At 36.8% G+C, this 23,300-nt stretch overlaps 1 protein-coding gene across 1 annotated transcript; it reads right to left on the reverse strand.

Moving 5' to 3' along the window:
- Positions 1–280: 280 nt before the first annotated feature.
- On the reverse strand, positions 281–22,392 carry LOC141433674 (cyclin-dependent kinase-like 1). Its single transcript, XM_074095775.1, has 4 exons — positions 22,159–22,392; positions 21,347–21,536; positions 7,081–7,200; positions 281–349 (listed from the first exon to the last, which is right to left on the reverse strand). The coding sequence occupies exons 1-4, from the start codon at positions 22,209–22,211 to the stop codon at positions 281–283; spliced, it is 432 nt and encodes a 143-aa protein (XP_073951876.1). The 5' UTR covers positions 22,212–22,392.
- Positions 22,393–23,300: the final 908 nt, after the last annotated feature.

Raw genomic sequence — 23,300 nt, forward strand, 5'->3', positions numbered from 1 at the left:
GTGATATCTTTGCTAGTAGCTGGAAGAATTTATGTAGCGAGTGTATGAGGTTCTGTGAGGCGAAGGATGACCGTCCGTCTTCACTAAATTGTTTGTATATGTTAATTCTGATTATCTTTTGTGCCTGTGTCATGTGTTGTGCTTGTTAATATTTTATGAATTTTACAGTGCTTTGGCTTGTCTGTAATGCTGTGTACTTATTTCATTCAATAAATAAATTAATGTTGCGAAGTAGAGTAGCCGTACTGTCGTCACGCATCACCTACGCTCCACAATACGCTCACACGCACACGTTTTGAACAGGTGTGCGCACACACTGATGCATGTCCAGCCACAGGATGTTCAGAAACTAACCGATAATTGTTATAAAATTGAGATACTTGAAAAGTGTTTTATGTGACAATTGCGGCAAATGCAGCGCTGCGCGCTGTAGCTCAATTACACCCCTCCTTTATTAAATCTTATAATATATAAAAATGAAACCCTATTTCCCGGACCGTTTTCGCTAATTCTTTTTTTAATTGTGTTTGCTATTGTCAAATAAACGAATACGAATTCTGCAAGGACGGAGTCGCGGGTAACGGCTACTGTATTATAACAAAAATCATTTATATAACTTATATGTACCTAGTATTAGCTTTTGCCCAGGATAATCTGCCAAGAATTTGTTTATCGCTATCGCATGGGAACTATGCAATTGTAGGAGATTAAAACCGGTTCGGAAAATCCTCCCTTGTGAAGAACTCGTCAAGCGACTCAACGAGGTAAAAAACGAAAAAGATTTTTTGTTTAGGCAATTCACATTTCAAATCAAATAATAATTTTCTTTTAGGGAAAAACTTATTGACTAGTCATAAATTATGTAAGTATATAATACAATACAATAACTCTTTATTGAACACCAACGCATAGTATGCAGTACATAAAAAACAGGTCGTCCCCTTACAACCAGAATCGCTTATCTGCATGAAATGTAGTTTCGAGAAAAACGCATTTAAAGGTTTGCATGCTCTAAAAACCTATAAAAGCTAGTTATACTAAAAACGTCTCTGTGTTTCTATTTAGATAATTTATCCCTTAATAGGATAGGCTATGTTATTTACTCTATACTCGCGCGAGTAGGTTAAAATAGGGCTTTTCTTCAAAAGGTACTGCAGATAAGCGATTTTGCCTGTAGACACGTTTTTTTTTATCTTCTAAACTAGCAAGTTTACGCAGATATATTGGATAAACTATCATTTTAAGTCCATAATTGAAGCATTTTTCGCCGAATACAGTGTTAAAATGCTTACATGTTTTATACAATTTAAGTTTTTAGTTAAGTCTCAGCGCAAATAAGAGGTATTGGCTGTAAACAAATCGGAATTTACCTCTTAAGCGCGCTTAAAAGTGCAAAATATTTCTAAGATGTTTTGACTCTAGGCTTTTTTCTCTGTTTTCTATCTTATATGCAATGTAGCATTATTCTGTTTTTTTTATCATTCAAAGACATATAACTTGTATTTTTCGAAAGAGTTCCATCAATCTATTTCAACAAATAGGTACCAAATAGCCCAAAAATATAAATAAATGAAAACTAGCGAGCTAAAGTCTTAAATATAGTAGTATATTTCTAGTATATGTGAGATATATTACGTTATTCCTTTAATATCATATGTGCTGCTTAATACATTTAATTATGGAACTTTTGATTACATGCATACAACAAAAACATATTTTATTCAAACATTTAATAAAAAGGCACTTAGCGTCTCAAGGCTCAAAGTAACCACTGAAACAGTCATGAAAAAAGAACCGTAATGGTAATAACCATCAGTCTTCTTCTTCATCAAAACGATAACGAGCATGGATATTCAGGTTTTGATGAACTAAATAGAAAAACATAGGTATAACCAGATCCAGCAGACCGTCGAACTGAACCGCGAGTGTCATTTAGATACCTACTATTTACTACTTCGTATCGTAGGTACGTCGTATCATTGAATAGCTTATCACGGCATAAAACATTTACGTTGTCACACATTTTCATTGTTCTTGGCTTAATATTTGTATAGGTAATATTTTTATCAATTACGACATGTCGTCTGACTTTTTGAGTTTTGATACCAGGCCTGTACTTTGCAAACCAACCGTCGAACAAACAAGGCAACAGAAACGAATCCAAACTCGTTGACCTCTTTGAAGGAATTAAACTTGCATTAAAGCTATACACTACACTGCAATAAGCGCAGCTAAAAAATAAAGCTAATACACTAACCATTGCCACAATAAGCGCAGTATAAATAAAATAAAGATTTAATGACTTTTTACAAAAAAAATGTTATACCGGAGATTCACCATGGCTGGTTGCACTGGCCTGTGATGAAGACGTTATTGAGCGTGTGCCGGACGTAGTCCACAGCTGAGACAAGCAGTGATGAAAAATAACCTAATGGTAATAATCATCAGTCTTCTCTTCATCACTGCTTGTCTTAGCTGTGGCTACTCAAACCAGCCATGGATAATTAATATTACCTAAGCCAAGAAAATGAAAATGTGTGACTACGTAAATGTTTTATGCCGTGATAAGCTTTTCATTGATACGAGACGTACCTACGATACGAAGTAGTAAATAAGTAGGTTATCTAAATGACAATCACGGTTCATTTTGACGGTCTGTTGGATCGGTTATATGTTTTCTATAGCCGCGTATCCATTAGAGCAGCCTCAGTCTGAGCCTGCTTTGGCAGAGAGCTCTCTACTGGCGGGCCTTCGGAGCGAGGCAGCCGCTCGGCCCGAGGCTGCCTCTAGTGGATACGCGGCTTATTTAGTTCATCGAAACCTGAATATCCATGCTCCTTCGTCACCTGAAAGAAAAACACTGTTAAATTACGGCAAGTGAATCGCTGTTATACATAGATCTGTTCACTCACGAAGGCGCGCCCCTCCACAGCTAATTATTAATGTACACGAGAAAACCTCTTAAGTACTTACACATTGTCTTAGTCTTAGTGTGCGTGACTGACGGTACGCTTGCGACTGAAGCCACGAGGACAAGTTCGAGCTACGCACACATAGACTTGTCGTACGGATTACGTTAGGTACAATTACAATTATAGAATGTGGAGGGGCAGACTTTCGTTAGTGAACAGATCTATAATTACCTAAATAAGTTTTTAAAAATTACTTATTATGAATCGTGCTTTCAAGCGTGTACGAACCGACTAAGCTAGCCTACACAAAGTGCACACACTTTACAATACAGCGCGAAACGTCTAAGCGATACTTAAGCGATTTTGGCTGTAGCGCTTCTTATGGTCGAAGCAAACATTGTTACAAGCAATATCGCCTATATTATTTTAGTTGTTTTCGCTGTTGCAATAATTGAAATATAAAGTAATGCTCAACAGGCGAAACCTACTAACATTATTTAGCACTTTTAGGCAGTACTCAAATTGCATTTTTATTGAAATCTTAACATTCCAAAATCGCTTGTTTGACATTAAAATTTTTGCTGTTGTAAAATAAAAAAAAAATGCTGTTTAAAACGCGTAGTTGTTTTTGGCTGTTGATTTTCTTAAAAATCGGCTTTAAGTGAGCTTAAGAAAAACGTAACTCGGTATTGGAGTATCGTACAGTAAAACGGGTTTCAACAGCATGTAGATCTTGGAAAGTACATTCTAACGATATACTTAACTCAGTTTTGCCCAAAAGTGACTTTAAGCGATTCTGGTCGTAAGGGGACGATATATATAATATAATTAAGAGACGCTCTATATTTTAATGAATTTCAAACCATTATTTAATGGCCTATCACACAAATGAATAAAATTATAATATTGGAATAAAATTTGGAGACTGTCAAAATTGACATATTAATTGTGATAATTTTAATACTTCGTCTAAAACAAATAAATAAATTATTTTTTGTTTAATTCAACCTCCTACCATCCTCAAAATGCAAAATCTTATAAGATTATGTTAGAATTCAAATGTTAGAAGATATATTCAATGCCAATCTGGTCAAAATGGTCCAAAAATGGATGCGTCTGGACTGTACGTAAATGGACACTGACATCCTAAGTGCATCATCAACTTTCACACATTACTACATGAATTTTGATGCAGCTTGAAGAATGTAAATGATTTCTAAGTATCAACATCGTTTAAGCAAGTGTTGTCAGCCTCATTTTTTAGGGATCCGGAGCCAAAATGGCAAAAACGGAAACCTTATAGTTTTGTCAAGTCCGTCTGTCCGTCCGTCCGTATGTCACAGGCATTTTACTCGAAAACTACAAGATGTATATCAATGAAAGTTGGAGTACAGATGTGTTGTCAAAGCCGCTATTTAGTTTTGTAGTTAAATTACAAAAATAAATATTTATAGGGAGGCACTCCATACACGTAACAAAAATTGAAAAAAAAAAAGAATTTTTAACTCGCATCAACGTGTGGCACATAGTTCGACCGCTCTTTTGAAAAGATAGTAAGGTTTCTCAAACAAATTTTTTGATTAAGTGAAGATTTCTGGAAATAATCGCTCCAAAGTATCAAAATTGTGCTCCCCTCCCTCTATCTTGTAAACCGTTTTGTCCAAAAAATAAGGAACGTTAACGCTTAATACTTAAATACTTTCAACGAAAATTAGTTTCGACATGATCGGATATACCGTTTTTGAGTTATTGCCGAAAAACTGCGCTTCTCAACAAAAGGACGTAAGTGCCGTAAAGATACGCTCTTTTTCTGGTAATAGATTTTAAGACTGTAGTAAGTGTTTTAATTGTGTTATAACGCACATAATATTACTTGATTTTTTCGTAATGGCTACGGAACCCTATATTGGTCTATCCGACACGCTCTTCCCGTGGACAGCTTTCGCTGGCCAGAGTCTACGCGATCAATATCTTCTGATAGTTAGTCTAACTGACGGATATTTTTTACCCGGGAAACTACTCAATTGTGATAGAAAGACGAATGGCTACAGCAGACCGGTCAGGGTCAAAGGCTCCCGACCTTTACCCTTTCATCAGTCTCTGCGAAAAACTAAAATAAACAGAAATACGGCAAGTCACGCAACGCGGTATAAAGTAACACAATGACAGTGAAAATTAGATTACGTTAGTTAGCCTTAGCCTCGACTTTGTGAAAGGTTGTTTTACAATCTACGAATAATTTATTCGTAGTTTACATACAATATAGATTGATCTTCCTTTGTTTGCTTTAGGGTCACACACACTAGGCAAAAGAAAATAATATAAGACCTATTGAGTTTCATCGGTAAAATGAAGTCAAAAATACAATTTGTGTTGACCTAGGTACTTACTCCAGCAAATTGAGCATCGTTATTTACAACTGTTTTTTTTTTTCGAAGACAGTGGAGACAGACGAATGAGAAGCCACCAGTCAGACATTTTTACAAAATTTTGGTCCGAAAATTTTTATTGACCTTTGCACTTAAAATTTGGTGCATGTATTTTAATATTTTTTGTTAAGTGACAAAAATAACCCACACTTTTTAAAATGTGGGGTACTTATACTTATATTTTTAACTAAAATTTATACGGAGGCATTTGTGCGCTCCGACTTCCGACTCGCCCTTGGCCGTTTTTTTTCTGTGTTCTTCATTACTAAACTGATAAAAATTTATCGTTTTATACACTCGTTGTACAGTCAGCAACAAAATTAGCTGGTTACTTTTGTACTTTGTCGTTTTACAGCCACGTAGGTAGGTACTTAGCGCCATACAAGATTGACAAATGGGTTAATGTGACAGAGTAAAAAAGTAACCAGCTACTTTTGATGCTGACCGTACAATTCTACTATTATGTTCACTTCACATGTCTAAACTGGTTGGGTTTTGCTTTATCAACTGTCTGTTACCGGGTTATTCACGTGTGACCTCTGCGGGCGCGCAGACTGTTGTATAAACGTGCGCGTGCGTCGTGTGCGGCAGAGCGGATTCGATCGACTTTCTTTTCCATCGCTGACTTGCCTACCTACTGTTTTACATTTACCTAACCTCTAGAGGCGAAGGTAAAATTAATACGTAGGTACTTATAGCCGCATGATGGGAAGACTATGAAAGTTCTAGAATGGCAATAAAATGCAGAAGGGTAGGTACTTAGTCACGCCGTATAAGTACGTACCAAAGATACGGGTCAGTCTACTTTCTTCTACATATAGGACTCCATTGTACTAGAAGAATGAAGAATCATATTTTTGGCGTAAGTATAAAATTGGCTGTCATTTTCTCCCCACCCGGGGGCCATGTCTCGTCACGCGCAGCGTTTGCGCAGCTCGCAAATATTTAATGAGAATAACGACAAATTGTACCCAGTTGTCCTTTAAGTCACTCAATAAGCCAACCTTTTGTCGCCGTCTTGTCAATGTGTGTTCAGTTGACATGTAATTTTTTGTAAGTATCCGTATTTTATAACAAACTCGACAAAACAAGTCCAAAGTTTAGTTTTAGACGGACACGTGTAATATCTACCCCCAGCCAGAAATGAATAAATAGATTACGGCAGGGTGAGCTTGATCAGCTGTTTTGAGAGTCTCCATAACACGAACAAACCATAATATTTAGTAAAAGTGAGAGGGACATGACAAACCTTGAATTTCGAATTTTAGATTAGCCCTCCTCCAGCGCTGCACTGTAACCGTGAATATTCGTTATACAAATGCATAATTATTATGCATTAACTTTTGAAAAACCTCGCAAGCCTTGTTATGTGAATGAGAAAACAAGCATGGAGGGATGATTTAACCTAAAAATAATGTGATTTGCCTCAGGGCTGGGTTTAGGGGAGGGCAAACGGGGCATCAGCCCCGGGCCTCCACAAAAGAAAGGGCCTCCACAATAAACATCGTTTTTTTTTTCAAATTTCGCCGAGTAGGTAAACAAAAAAAAGAATTTCATCGATATTTGTTCACTTCAATCAGGCAATCAGTAAAATATCAAAATCTCAAATGTCCCTCATTTTATTTGGAAAATAGTTTTTGGCTCCACTCCTTTTTTGCCCCAAGGCCTCCAGACCTCTAAATCCAGCCCTGACTTGCCCCCTCTAGCCCAGAAGCGTCAAAGTGCTCACAGATACTAACCGCAGGATGTTTCTCCAGCTCATGCAGCACGGTGTGGTCGCAGTACTCGAACACGAGGTGCAGCTTGCGCTTGCGACGAAACACCTCGATCAGGTTCACAAGGTTGGGATGCTTCAGGTTCTGGAACAACGCGCTTCATCACTTTGGGGCCATGCTGAAAATGGGTTCATATCGACTCTCATAATTTTCGCAATTCATAAAGTCAAATAGATTGTACAACAAGAGCATAAAACGAGCCATTTCTCCCGAGACGTTCATATAGCTACCCGAGCCGGTACGGCGAGGGTGGATAGACACGTCGAGGGGAAAATTAGTTTTACACTCTGCTTTTCACTTTGTTTGCGAGGAGACGAAATAACAACAATGCAATGGAAACATTGTTCACTTACTTACTAGGTAACTTTTAATTTTCATGCATTGCTAATATAATTATAATATAAGTAATCTTTTTTTTTGCTTAATAAATTTAACAAGATGATGTTTTTATTTAAACTTCCGTGCGACATGTAGTAACAAAGTAGAATTAATTAAGTAACAAAATAATCGTAAATAAATCGATGGAATTCAGTGAATAAAATAAATTTCATATCGTTCAATAAAGAGGTTGATAAATGATGTGATAATTGTTTATGATAGTCAAAAATACTATTTGAAATCATCATATAAGTGGTTTGACGTCATCGGCACTTTTTGCCCGGCCCCTGCTTATGATTATGACTTATGAGTGTCAAAAAAATCTACCACCGATAATGATGTTTGTCAATCATAATGTTTTGTTTTTCATAACTGTTTTTATTTTATGTAGGTACCTACTTAAGTTTGTTAGTTATGTTATGTATGATTCCTTATTGAAACTTTCACTATTTTTATCAATGTTAATGCATATGTAAATCTCAAATACCTTACTATATACAATAAATACATAACACATATATAAAACATTAATATACTTAATACCTCATATATTGCAAACCGCTGTTACGCTCAATCACCGCTTTTTCTCCGAATCCATTAATTGTTCAGAATACGGTATTTGACTAGTTTTTATACGTATTATAAATTAAAACTTTACAATGCCTGTTATCGAATAGGGAAACAAATTTTAAACTACCTTTACAAATAACAAAATTATAAAGGTTTGAAATCCAAGATTAGACAAAGAAAGACATACTGGCATGTGACGTCACACGCTAGTAGCGCCATACTTGCTGCATAGAGAAAAGCGTTTGAGAAAGAGACAGGTATATAGATTTTTCAAAAAATCACTATAAATCTAATTTTCAACTGATTTATGTTTTCTCTTCGCTAAACACTTTCTGTATACCTATATTTTCATAATAATATATAAGACATGGCAAATTCAGGAGTAGTCAAATACCGTATTGTTATAAAACAACACATTATTATGTCTTTAACATTATTATTATGTCTTGCGTAAATTATGAGATTAGATGCGTACCAGCTTAAAATACGTCACACCACACCAATTACATCCTCAGCAAACAAAGTAGGTAATAGCTACATGCCAAGCTTTTAAAACACCTATTTTAAACGCTTCATATTGAACATCAGTTAAACGTCTGATAAAAATGTGGAAGAGTTAAGATTGTGGACCAAATAGGGCTGTGGTCAATATAGATTTTTTTATTATCAGAAGGTGGCAAACGAGCATGCGGGTCATCTGATGGGAAATGAACACCCGCCCATGAGTACCAACTACTGAAGGAGAGTCATAATATTGGTCTGTTACCGGCGTTTTAAGAAAGTACAAAGCCTTTTAGTAAAAGCTCCGATGTAGACAAGATTTAAAATATAAAAAATCGTCATTTCCTAACTTGTCCAGATCTTTAGGATCTGGACGGGTTAGAAAAGGACGATTAAGGAATTGTATATTGACGACATGGCATTGTGGAAGATTAAGGAATGTGACGTAATAAGACTGTGAACCAAGTCGCCCTGACCTGAGCCTTTTTACATCGTACATCTTAGGGTTAGGTAAACTCACAATGTAAATTGTATGTATGTATGTAAACTCTTTATTGTACAAAAGAAAATTAACAAAACACAACCAATCAATCCAATCAATTGTCCATGAATTAAGTGGGTAGGTACTTAATAAATAATGGAACACTGGGTCAGAATAAGCATATAATCGGTGTTTGAGGAATGCATTCTATTTTAAGCAATTATGCGTTCATTATCGTGGCATAAATTCTTTGAACTTTAATACGACATCCTATATATTAGTACACTTTCATATCCAAATGTAAATTGACCATGAATTAAGTAGGTAGGTACTTAATAAATTATGGAACACTGGGTCAGAATAAGCATATAATGGGTGTTTGAGGAATGCATATTCTATTTTAAGCAATTATGCATTCATTATCGTGGCATAAATTCTTTGAACTTTAATACGACATCTTATATATTATGTACACTTTCATATCCAATCCATACTAAACTAACATAACTTTGGTTGTTTTTGTAGAGCATCTCTGACTGATTTAAAAAAAAATCTTGTTCAATATACTACTACTATAATACTAGATACGATTGACAATTTACTCGTAAAATAGTATGGATTATGAATAAGTATTACGATTATTAAGAAATTTGGATACTAATTTATGATTATGACACTCAAGCATTATGGCATCTAATATGGCAAATTAAGGTCATGGCTCACTGATCAGAAGGGAAAATAAAATTAGTACAAATGAAATTGTAGGAAATAAAGCGTCATTTTCTTCAATACAAACCAAATTGTATATTAAGTACTTAATATTCCTCTCTGGTCTAGACATCAATATCGACTCGAATGCATTTAAATTTGAATGCGGAACGCAATGTAGCTGCCTAATTTACAATTGGCATTAATCTTGACCGACCTTGAGACTATGAGAAAATATAAGACACTGAAAAAAAAAATGTTTACGTAAAAACACCACGCAGAAAAGCAAACGAGACAATGCAAACGTGAACATTTTTACAACACGGCGGACAAACAGATTAGTTACTTAATACTCTATCCATTCACATTGTCGGACTATTGTTCAGAAGAATGCAGGCGATTGTAAGTACTTATACCAAATTCTGTTTTTGGTTGGCAAGTAGGTATGCAAGCTTACTTAGTTTGGCGCCACTTCTTTGTTTGAGAGAGTCGTCCGAGGATTTGTTTTGTATCGCACGCCAAAAAGAGTTCAAAAGGTATTGTATTACTCGAACTATCCCTGTGGCCAGGCGGTGCTCCTCGAGCTGCTGTTTGCTCTGTTCATTGCGCTAACTCCGGACTCCAGGACTCCGGACGTCATGAAGTTTCATTTCTGATTCTCATGCAACAACCACGACCACTCTATCCAGGTTGTAGCGACTTATGGACGATGGATGGTTATGGACGATGGACGAATCACACTGCACTTGTTTTAGGGGGTAAAAGACAATGTTACCGGGTTCGCTACGACCAATAATATCATAATAATTACCATGTTCACATGTACGTCGCAATGCATGTCAAAACAGATTAGTTTCAAAATGACAAAAATCTAAAATTGATTTATTTTCCGTATAACAAAATGTCATGATTACCTTTAGGTACACATTACATCCGATATCCAAAACATATAATTGGTAGGTAAAAAGAAAATCTCCTTCAAATATATTAAGACTGAAGGTGAAAATGTATTAGTTTCATAATTACCAAAATTCAACAATATCTTTAAATGGCCCAAAGATCAAAATGACTGTCTCATAATCATAATACCAAAAATTTGGACTAGGTATTAAATTTTCGATCGTATTTATGATATAAATAGCAACAAGACATGATTGGATGAAATCCAAGTTGATAATTAATTTAGTTATTCATCGCTAATATTTATGAAAAATGGTGATTTCCAAATTTAGACATTTTTTCATAGCAGCTTAGTACGAGATTTAGGTATTTTGAGAATTGTAAGTAAGTACGTTAATCTTGAGAGATTTATGTATCAAGTTTATTTGAATAACAGTCATGTCAAGAATACGGTGTTTTAAGAAGTAGGTGTAAGTCATTTCAACATTTAGACATTTTCTGTCTCCAAGTAAGATAAAGAGCCAATCCATTCTTTTACAACAACTTTAGCTCTAGGGACCGATAGAAGCTTAATATCACAATCTTTGCAGATGTTGTTGTAGATGCGAGGATGAGAGTATGCTGGAGATTTCCTCGCCAGAGCGGATCTGAGTGGAGGCAGTGGACTTTTGAAGATTCGCTTGCTTAACATCATTCTCATCCAACCTTGAAGTGTGGGGTACTTGGATAGGTCTTTGAAAACCATCATCAGTAACCAGCGGGTTACTAAAACGATTCAGTGATTTGTTTGCAAAATATTCAACTTTAAAGTGCAAATTTTCATTAAAATCGAGCGTCCCCCCCTCTAAAATCTAAACCGGTGGGTGGAAAAATTAGAAAAATTTCAGGATGGTAGTAAGTACTTATATCAAACTTACAAGGAATACCTATAACCACTGATGTATTAAACTGTAGATCCACAGTCGCGCGTCCGAATACGTCCGAGCCAAATGAGCGCCACTTTGGTAAATGTGGCCTTCTTTTTTCTCAGTACGTTGTTGTCAGTGCAAGCGTAACGATGCCCACGAACGTCATTAAAAAGTGCAAAAATCACTCGCGAAAACGGAACAAATCTGATGGAATATCATACTTTCAGCGAGTATTTGTTGTTTTTTCTATTAAATTCTAATAATCAGAGAGAAATATTGATTTAAATTAATTTTAAAGCCATTTCTAAATTGCTAATTAAAAGATAAACGTTGCCAGAATTCCACAACATTGACAAATGCCTTGTCTTTGTCACACGCACAGGAAAGCATATCAGTAAAACGAAACAGATAAACAACAGAACATGGAACAAAAGTGTAGTCGAGTTGCCGTCACTCTATTTTATTTACCGAGTCGCCTAGCAACGGGTAGCTATGTCGTTTGAATATTTACCTTGAAGTTTGCGATTTTAATTATGTTTTATAAAGCTTCGATAATATAATGTACTGACTGTCTGACTGTGTGGTTTATTCGTTTTTGTGCAAAATTAATAAAGCAATTTATGAACCACAAACCTCAATGAAGCCAACTTTGATAAAGCGCTCGCCAAATCTACACCGTATTAATCACTATGTTTACCTATTGCTTTTTACACTAAAAAAATCATACTAAGTATTTTAAACAGTGTACAAGGTTTATAATACAGTTTACAATTTATTCACACTAGTCGAGCTTCTTATTATTTAATTACACAACATACGATGTCCGCCGAATTTCCCGCGAATGAACTGTGCTGACAGACAGCCTGCATTTTTTTTTGAGCTGCGCGCGGCGTGCGCTGGCGATGGTTTTAGAAGCAAACAGCCAGAACCAAGGAGGATGAGAATTCAAATTGTTTTTTATTCGAAATACTTGCACAAGTGCTTACATTTCGGCGATATTTTTAGAAGCTTTTCTGTAGCTTGCCCTGTTTGCTTATTTATTTATTTATTGTTTGTTTGGGTCAAATCTTGGAAGCTAAATTTGACCCACTTCCAGTGGTCCGATCGACTTGAAATTTGGCATACTTATGTAAATTTGGTGTCAGTACAACAATCTGGTAGTGACAACTTGGTGGTTCTGTCAGAATCGTCTCTGCAGGAGGGAACTCCTCAATAGTTAAAAGTACCGACTTGAAATTTGGTACAGATATGTAGTTTAGACGACAATTCAAGTACAGTCAACAAAAAGTGCATTCGGCAAATAAGCTTGTATTAAAAATTAAATTTTTAACAAAAACTTATTACAAGCATTATATTTATTTGCAGTGTAATGTAACTATGTTTGCTCGGGTGGAATCTTTCAACTCAAATTTGAAGTGGATATCTTCAACCGATTGAGCTGAAATTTTACACGCATGTATACTTAAATCCGATGACAATGCAATATTATTATAACATGGAGTTGATCTGATGATAAAGCTAGCGGATGACCATAGGAACTCTGTGATAAACGACACGACCACATCGAGTTTGGACTCGTTTGTCGTCTTGACGAGTACTTCGGTAACCAGGGCATAAAGTAGGTCTCTAGGTGCAGCGTTTTGGGCTGTGCGTTGATATATCAACAGTCAGTTAGTCAGTTTATTATTTTAATTTTATATATATAGACAGTGCCGGATTAGCCCATAAGCAAATTAAGCGATTGCTTAGGGCATCACGTCTTGGGTTCACCATAAATAGCAACAATTTTTTTTTGTTAGCACATAAAAGGTAAGGCTGTTTGAAAATCCGCTCGCTCGTGCCTCCCCATAATCTCTATCGTATTTCATAAATATAATATTTCGTCGTAATAAATACTTATTTAAAATATCGATAAGGGGGGAGGGGCATAGGCGTGCATTGCTTAAGGCATCAAATAGTCTTAATCCAGCTGTATATAGATTATCTCGAAAACGGTAAACATTTGGACTAAAGAAAATTAGCTTAAAAGTTACCTTTTATTTTTTTTTAAATTTAATTGACAAAAACTTTTTATTACAAAAGTCCTCTCCGAAAGTCCGAATGCATTCTTTGTTCTACAACCTGAATTCGTCCGTCTTAAGAAACGTCAAACTCATCCAAGCAATCTTGCAACGTCGCCTTCAATGTAGCAAGTGAAATTAATCCCTCTGCCTTTTCTGATAAGGCTTACATTCATATTCGAGCATGCGTATGTGAAATTGTGGAGTTAGCTGTCAAGTGTCAAGCGTTGTGTAGTTTTGCCGCTAGCGAAATTCAACTGTAATAGAGTAAAGACTAGGTTCAAATTTCGACGCGTATTCTTTCTATTTGTTTGTGTGGTGGGATCAGTGTTTCTACGCACACGTAAATATTTTTATTAACTGTGGAATATGGCCGCTGGCGAAATTCAACTGTAACTTAGTAAAGACTAGGTTCAAATTTCATCACGTATTCTTTTAATTAATGTGTGTGGGTGATGATTTTATTTGTTACACAAACAAATAAATAGTTCGGACACTTTTTGATGGGATTTTGTTTGGCAATGTGTATCTACAGTTTAATACATCAGTGCCTATAACGGTTAAGTTTTCTTGAGAATTATTAGTAGTTTAAGAGTAAATAGCAGCCTAAGCCTAAATATACCTATGATGGAATATTCCGTACAAAATACGAAATCCTTAGAAAAATATCACTTATTTTTTTCGTAATGGCTACGGAACCCTATTTTGGACGTGTCCGACACGCTCTTGGCCGATTTTTATTTATAAATGTTATTTGTTACGCAGGAGACGCCTACTTTGCTATTTATTTATCTATTTATTAAAGGAGAAATTTCTTTGAATCCTAACTATGCATGACACTTATACTTACCTAACGAAACCACAATGTAAGTAGGTACAGTCACCAGCACCAATATCTGACACAACAAGCGTGCATAAATATTTGATACGACTCTATTTCTAGGGCCGAAAGGACGTGTTAGATATTTTTGCACGCTCCGCTGTGGCAGAGATTTAAGCTGGTGACTGTACCTTATGTATATAATGACTAAACTAATTGTCCGTAGGTATGTGTTTGCTTTGGTGTCGCGGAAATGGACTTGGGGATTCCACAGTTGAAGAGTGGGGACCTTTGTCATTAAACAGAACGCGATTTGCATAATAACTTGAACGGTAAATCCGCAATTAGCTGTAATCAAAAAATCTATTTACTGCATAGCTAAGATATTACGTGGGAAAATATACCTACAACTGTGGATGAGAAAATGGGCTTAGGCACGTAAAGCTCCTTTTTTAAACCCCCAACGCAAAAAGAGGGGTGTTATTAGTTTGACCGCTCTCTGTGTGTATAGCTCTGAAACGGGTGTAACTACCAATTTGGATGCGGTTTTTTTTAACGCTTTAAACTTTCGTGATTTTCACTCATAGTCAAAATATCACCAACGGGACTTATCACGCTAATACACACGAGTAATATTTAACTCGACGTTTCGGCAACATTGCAGTGGCCGTGGTCACGAGTAGACTGAAGTGTGGGGTGTCAAGTCTGCCTAGCAGCGCGAGTGCTTCGAACTACCCGCACTTGATCAATATTATTTTTTTATTTATTTATTTGAAAGCAGGTTTTCTAGTCCCGGAATGTGCAGTGCGTTCTCACATATACGCACGCAGGGATCGGGCGAATTTGCGACATTGTTCGCAATATTGTGGACATGACTATATGTATAGGTAGAGTCATGAATTCACGATGACGCGTGCCTTTGGTTCTTATTACAATGTCATTAATGTCTAATTTCGACGAAATCACGCGTCTTCGTGAATGCCACTAAGTATAATTAATTAAGTACTTAATTCCTTTAATTTACATTTGAATTCTCGCAGATGATAATTTACACGTGCTTTCAAAATAATTACCCTAGTAAAATGTGCCCCCTTAAAATATTTATTTTATTCTGTTTTTAGTATTTTTTGTTATAGTGGCCACATTTATACATAATCTGTGAAATTTTCTGCTGTCACTATCACGGTTCATGAGATACAGCCTGGTGACTGAAGGACGGATGGACGGATTGCGAAGTCTTGGTAACTCATAAGGTTTCCGTTTTTACCTTTTGGGGTAGCTGTAGGCACGACCAACAACCTTGTCTCAGTAAGCCATCATGTTTTCATCATGGAAGCCACTGGGATGTTTATCGTGAAAATAGGTTCTACCGAAGGTAGAGCTTACAGTGATTTATCTATAGAATGCCATAGAGGGCCGTAGCAGCACATTAATTTCTATTCAGAAAGAACATGTAACATTCCCTACAAAGCCGTAGTGCATGACATGAATCGTTTTCTAGTGAGGCAATTACGATAAATGAGACAAAAGCCTCAGTAACCACTCGTTACCGTAGTTACAAATAAAATATTCATGTGCGAGTCAAACCAAATGTGATGTGATTACGCTGACTAACGTAGTGGTACCTAGTCCAAGAGCTGAGGGCTTATTCTCCACTTGGAATCACAATTGGTTTCACCACTTCTTTCTGTCACACGGTATGCCGTGCCGTTCGTCTTATGAAACGAGGGTAGGTGTTATAATGAGATGGTAAATGCGATCGCGAACGTCAGAGCGTTAGGCTCGTTAAGCTATAGGGACAAACTTATCCCACGTAGGTACGCAACGTATGTAATTCATTATAAAATCTGGTACCGTAAACTACTTCAACTTTGCCCTGTGGCCCCAACATTGCCCGATTTGATTTAGAATCGATAACTTAGCACTCTTATAGGTTTTAACTTTTATTTACACGGGAATTTTTATTACGGGGGGACAAAAGTTTAAAAACCTAAAGGGTGCTAAGCTATCGACTGTAAATCGAATCAGGCAATGTTGGGGCCAGAGAGCAAAGTTGAAGCAGTTTACGGTACCTGTTATGTGTATGCCTAGGAACATACTTTTGTCATACGTAGCATTGCAACGCAAAAAGAGGGGTGTTATAAGTTTGACCGCTATGTGCGTCTGTCTGTGGCACCGTAGTGGGCCAAATTGAATACGATTTTTTTTATTTGAAAGCAGGTGTAGCGTGGTATGGTTAGTAGGGCCAATCAACTATTTTATCGACACTTTTGGCGTCTCCTGCGTTACCAAATTGTCTCTGGCGTTACAAAAAATCGTACTTCCAACAAGATGTTTCACGGTTTAATAGGTTAAACTTACGTAGCATGGCATGTATTCATGTACACCATCTATTTAATTACAGAAATGAAAAATGTTACATGAAAAATGTCGCGGACAGATTAGTGTCGTTAAAAAGTTGATTGGCCCAGTAGCGTGATAAATTCCGGTTATGGTTAGTTATGAGGTAATAACAAAGTTTATAAAGGAGAGATATGTTTATGTCAAATTTAAATTAAAGATATAAGTAAACATGAAGATATTAGAAACAAACGTTTGTACAAGACCCCCATAAATGGAATGGAATAATGGATTATGGCTATCGTTAAAGAAACAAAGAGAAACATTTATTCATGACATTTAATCTTGACACAGCTTTAATCTCACGTCAATATAATTCTTGTTTCACAAAATAATTATTGGATTCGATTTGTAGCATTCGAAGATGGCGGATGTAGACAATATCTAATTTTGCTATTTCTGTTTCTTTGGCTAGTTGAAGTATAATTTTGATAGTGTTTTATGCGGCGATTAACCTTAACAGTGAACAGTGATCCCAAAATCCTATATTGCTCTCGTGTCTAACATTTTTTAATGCGCAAGTGGTCTCCACGTGGTTTCTGGAATTTTACTATCAAGTTGCAAAAACTACAATCACCGTACAACGTGCCTCTCAAAGAGAGTTTAACTTGACACTGAAGAAATTGTCCTATTAATTAGGACAGAAAAGCCATATTTCAAAAGAGAAGAAGAAGAAGAAGAAAATAATTATTGATAATCTAACTGATAGACTAAGAGGCTGTTTCACCGCCCATTGATTAATTTTATTTGATGGATAAATGTGATGCCGTCTCCGTCTACAGAGACGGCATAACATTTTTGCAGGTGGTAGGACCTTGTGCAAGGTCCGTCCGCCCGGATTGCTACCACCATCTTGCTCGCTAATCCTGCCGTGAAGCAGCAGTGCTTGCACTGTTGTGTTTCGGCGTGGAGAGTAAAACAGCCGGTGAAATTTCTGGCACTTGAGGTATCCCATCTTAGGCCTCTAGGTTGACAACGCATCTGCAATCCCCCTGGTGTTGCAGGTGTCTATGGGCGGTGGTGATCTCTTACCATCAGGAGACCCACTTGCGCGTTTGCCATCCACTTGAATAAAAAAAAAACATCCGTCAAATCAATTTAATCAATGGATGGCGAAACAGGGGGTATGTTTAAAATTGTTCTTGTACAGTCGCCATCAGATATATCGTAGCGGGCGAGGTAGTCAAATATTTCGGAGCAGCTTTAAATTTCATTAAATTCGTTACGCTAGAAATGCTCAATAACATCAGAACATGCAATTGATCATATCATTAAGAGCGTTTATTCCTGCTGAGCTGGCAACGTTGCATTTTTGTTAGTTTTTCTCGATTATTCCATAAAAACTGAATGAAAATTAAAAATGTCTGATAGACGAAATTATACTACTTATCCCTAGTGGAGTTGAATTAAAATTCCGGGATTTTTTTCAAAATTTCCATGGGTATTCCCAAAAATTACATTGTGGTCGTTATTGACATAATATTGCATTATAAACACACTTATAGAAGCTCATGTCACTTTCTATGGGCGTGTACATGAAAAACATGGTCGGTATTTCCATGCTGGTATTATCCGGACCGGTAAAGAGTGGCACCTGTCAAAACAAACGAGTCAAAGAAACATAACTTCTTTTTTTTTTCATTTTTTGGTCTGGGCTATGGAACAACCCATTGACATCCAAGACATCTAAGCCGTAAGGTACCTACATAGATGTCGATGGAACAACCCGTAACCAACCGGACTATCGTAATTTGGTGGTAAAGAAAACTTTCATTTTTATTACCCGACTGCCCGAAGGAGGGTTATGTTTTTCGAGCGTATATATGTATTTATGTATGTATGTGGGTATGTATGTCCATTTCTTTGGTCCTCGCTGCAGCCTAAACGGCTAAACGGATTTTGACATATGAGGTATCATTGGATTCGTCATAACTGTCGGAGTGACATAGGCTATATTTCAATATGGCGTCTGCGAAAAAAAAAATGGCGGAGGAATGAAAAAAATATATTTTGTATTGTAACAATATGGGTATCAAATGAAAGCTAATAATTAGTCCATTTTAAATATATATGGGTTATAATCTACCGTTACCGTCTACTTTTAATCTACCGTTTTCACATAAATATCAAAAAAGTGTAAAATAAAACATTAAATTAAAAAAAAATCAAAAACCCGACTTCCAAAAATAAAAGGAACAAAATAAGCCTAGTGGTCTAGAACTGTTAAGTAGATAATTTAAAGTTCAACAGGCGGGATCCATTTAAATCGTGACCAGCTCAAAAACTCTTAGTACCTACCTAATGGGTCCCGCCTGTTGAACTTTAAATTAGCTACTTAACAGTTCTAGACCACTAGGATTATTTTGTTGCCTTTTAGTTTTGGCAGTCGGGCTTTTTGATTTTTTAAATTAATTGATGCTACCACGATGCTAATTTAAAATCTGATATTTTTTCTGTTAATTAGGAAGGTTATTCCTATCGATAAAAAAAGTTTCAAGCGTTTCTAAAATTTTCATCCATTCCCCACTGCATGTTCTGATGTTATTGAGCATTTCTAGCGTAACGAATTTATTAATATAGAATGCTGCTTCGAAATATTTGACTACCTCGCCCGCTACGATATGCTGAAGGCGACTGTACCTACAGATCGTACGGCGACTTCTCAACCCCGCTCACCCTGATGCCACAGACTGCGTCATGGGAAAATATTGCTTGCATAATTTTTATTAAAATTAAATACCAAAAACAATGTCTTTAAAATTATTATTATTACAGGTCGCCAATGTCGCGTACCTAACCGACAATATATATGTTATTTGCTAAGAAATATGTAATGTTTTTAAAGATATTGTAAGTTTAAATAAAGATATTAAACATAAGATATAATGTGGCTATTTGTGCTATTGGGTACCATGTCGGGACTTCAACTATCTCCATACCGAATTTCGTCTAAATTGGTTCAGCGGTTGAACCGTGAAAAGGTAACAGACAGACAGACAGACAGAGCCACTTTCACATTTATAATATTAAATATTATATTTAACCTACCTACTCAAAGAAACCAGTTACTTTGAAAACTATCCAGTCGAATAAAAACAAAAAATTAGAGAGTTTGATGATAGATAAATTAAAATTACAGTTCCAATATCCTTGTGTGAGACGTCGAAATCAAATTCCATTTTGTCGGAACAAATGTTGTTTCACGCTTCATGGTGAAATATGACTTAAACAAGTAATAGTTACTTAGTAAACAATACGTAGAACACCAAGCTAATTTCACTGAAGGAGGATTGATAGAATGTCCAATTGTCCATGATCGGAACTCGTATCCCCCGGATACTACGAAAGTGTTTAAAGAGATTTGGATATTGAGTGAAAAATACCAATGAAAAGCATGTTGTACAGTCACCAGTACGAATATTTGACACAGCAAAGCGTGCAAAAATATCTGATACGACTCTATTCCTAGAGCTGGTATGGGAATTGTCAGATATTTTTGCACGTTCCGCTGTGGCATATATATATTAATGCAGGTGGCTGTAAGTACTCTCTAATTTTCCGGAATCTAAATCAACAGTAAAAATAACTAATTACATTACCAAAATCTCTTTGGAGTAGGAACATTTTGGCCCCTTCCAGTGCTGGTTATCTAAGATAGCTATGTACGGTAACCAGCACCAATATATCTGACAAGCACAATAGTAGGTTGATAACCAAGGGTGGAAAGTGACCCATTGCACCCGAGATTTTTCTATAATAGTTCGAGGGGAAATGGGTAATTTCACCTGAGTTAGGCACTCTACTTTTCATTTCGACTGTGAGGAAAGTAAAATACTACAAAAAAGAAGATAATAATAATAAATTAAATTTACTGATATCAAACCTCCAACCATTTCGCACTGGCCACTTGCCACGTCCGACTATAAAAAAAAAATCGAGTTGGTCACGACACGACCAAGGAGCTTAACTATATACGAAACTGGAGGTTTGTTAATTATTTATATATTCCATCTCTTTCTTTCACATTAAAGAACGACTTCCATCTCTTTCTTAACCTAACTAAAGAAAGAGATGGAATATATTCGTGACATAATAAAAGTCAAATTTCTTGTTTCAAACCAAAGAAGGAGAGCAAACGGATGTTCGGCGTTCAACCTCCAGTGTTGTAGGTATACTTTATAAGCTCCTTGGTCACGACGTGTATCTAGATGGCCAGGCCAAAACGTGAAAAAAGTGCCATTGACGTAACTCAATTATGTTACTCCGTGGCTAATCGTAAAAAATAAATACTTTCCACCCTAGAGATGAAAACGCAATTTTCCACCCGGCCATCTATCCATGGAAATTAAACTTTCCGAACAGGAGAGATTGAAAAAATAAATAAATATAGTCCCAAACTAAGCAAAGCTGATAAGACTATTTCTAGAGCCGGTAGAAAGTGTCAGATATTTTTGCATTCTCCGCTGTGGCAGATATGCAGGTACGGTGAACAATGTGTGTCTACCTTGAGCATCCTGATCTCCCTTAGCGCGATCTTGCGGATGAGCGGGTCGTCCTCGTTCTCCACGAACTTCTTGACGGCGACCACCTCGCCGGTGTCCCGGTTGCGGCACTTGTACACCAGCCCGTACGAGCCCTCGCCCAGCTTCGCCAACTTCTCATAGCGCTCCATCGCGCGGCTGCTTGCGCGCGACCTGTGTCAAAGAGGTACGATCTTATACCTTATACTCCACGAGGCTACACAAGGGACCGCGAGTGAGAGAGTGAGGACGATGTGCTCGTGTCCCCTCGTCTTCCTTCCCTCGCCTCGGTTTTTCGGGCGCGAGTCAAAGGAGAGGGGAAAGTAGACGTAGCGGGCAACTGAATAAATCAAGAGTGCTAGCACTCCTGCAGCCTCCACTTGCCAAGACTCGTGCCAAGAGCCTCTAGGAGACGCGCGAGAGTCTGTATGGGGCATTAGCACAGAATAGATATAGTACAAGTAGCTTTAGGCGCAAGCCACACAGAAGAGACGTGGGACGGGCGAGTGTCGCAGACGGGGCGGACACGAGGCGAGGGCAGACGCCTGGAGACCCGCCTCGTCTCTTCTGTCTGCTTCGGATCACGACGTTTCTATACATTGTATGAAAACTGATTCAAGGGACGCTGCGACTGCGACCCGCCCTCGCCACGTCTCTGCTGTGTGACTTGCGCCTTAGAGCGATTACACACGGCGACTTTTAGCTGTGGGTGCGGATATTTGTCGACGGAATGAACGACACTATGCACGACCCGATAAAAGACCTAAAAGTCCTTGTATATATTTTGTAAAAGTACCTCGCAGACACGATCTGAGGCGAAATAATGGCTCTATTGATTTCTCCAATCATGTTTACGATTAGGTATAATAAACGCTGTAATTTCACCTAGGTATACATATATAAAAAATTCTGCCTACACTTAGCTGTTAACCATAATTAAAATTTGATATAAAAAAAATTGATTTAAGATTAATGTGATTTTTCATAACCGTTTAAAAAATAATTATAAAAATATATTTTCTTTGAAGATAATGAGTGACGTAAGAAAAGTTTGGCAAATAATGTCAAAGAAGAATCATAGATATAGAAAAGAATTTTTATTTTTAATATTACAAACCTATCTAAGTAGGTGTTTATGAATAGAGGCAGAGAGAGCAAATTATCTTCTCTTCGAAGACCATGATGTCATAGGCCAAGAGATGACGGCCTCATTCACATGCCATAAAAAAATGTTTGCAACACATTCAACATATCAACTGAAGTTAATTTGTCCAAGAAACTAGTCACCTAAACAACTTATAATACCTATCTATAACTAACTATAAGTAGCTCTTATAACTCCGATGATCAATCTTTAATGTTTATAACTTAATTTATACAAATGTAAGCAGTCGTTGTCAGTCCGTAACTAATTATTTGTTAAAAACGAGCATAATCAGCAGTTAGAGCCAATGGAAAACGAATCAAAGAATCAAAGAATTTTCATGCAAAATTGTTGCTACATTCGAGCACTTCATGTCATTAATCTGAAATATTCCTAAAATCGGCCCTGCCATTTACTCAATTAATTTCTAAACTATATTGTCGTAGGTACTCTATACCTAATTTGATTAGTGATACCAATCAGAAATTTAAAGTTTAATTGACATTCAGTATGCTGTTATAGCTATTAAGGAGATATCAACAATTGTGAGTCTAGCACGCTAGATTTTGTCTCGAGCCTTAGAGTATACTGTAATGTATACTCTAATGGTGATTTTCCACCGGCGAGACGAGACGAAAATTTAAATTTGTATGCATTCTCGCGCTACCGCCGCGATCCGCTGCGGGCCGCCGAGGGCTCCGCCATACAAATTTCAATTATCGTCTCGCCTCTACACGTCTGGCCTTGCCGGTGGAAATCACCTTAAGTCTCGAGTAAATTGACATGCCCTTTTC

This window comes from Choristoneura fumiferana, chromosome 12, assembly GCF_025370935.1.
Source record: "Choristoneura fumiferana chromosome 12, NRCan_CFum_1, whole genome shotgun sequence".
Classification (NCBI taxonomy): Eukaryota; Metazoa; Arthropoda; class Insecta; order Lepidoptera; family Tortricidae; genus Choristoneura; species Choristoneura fumiferana.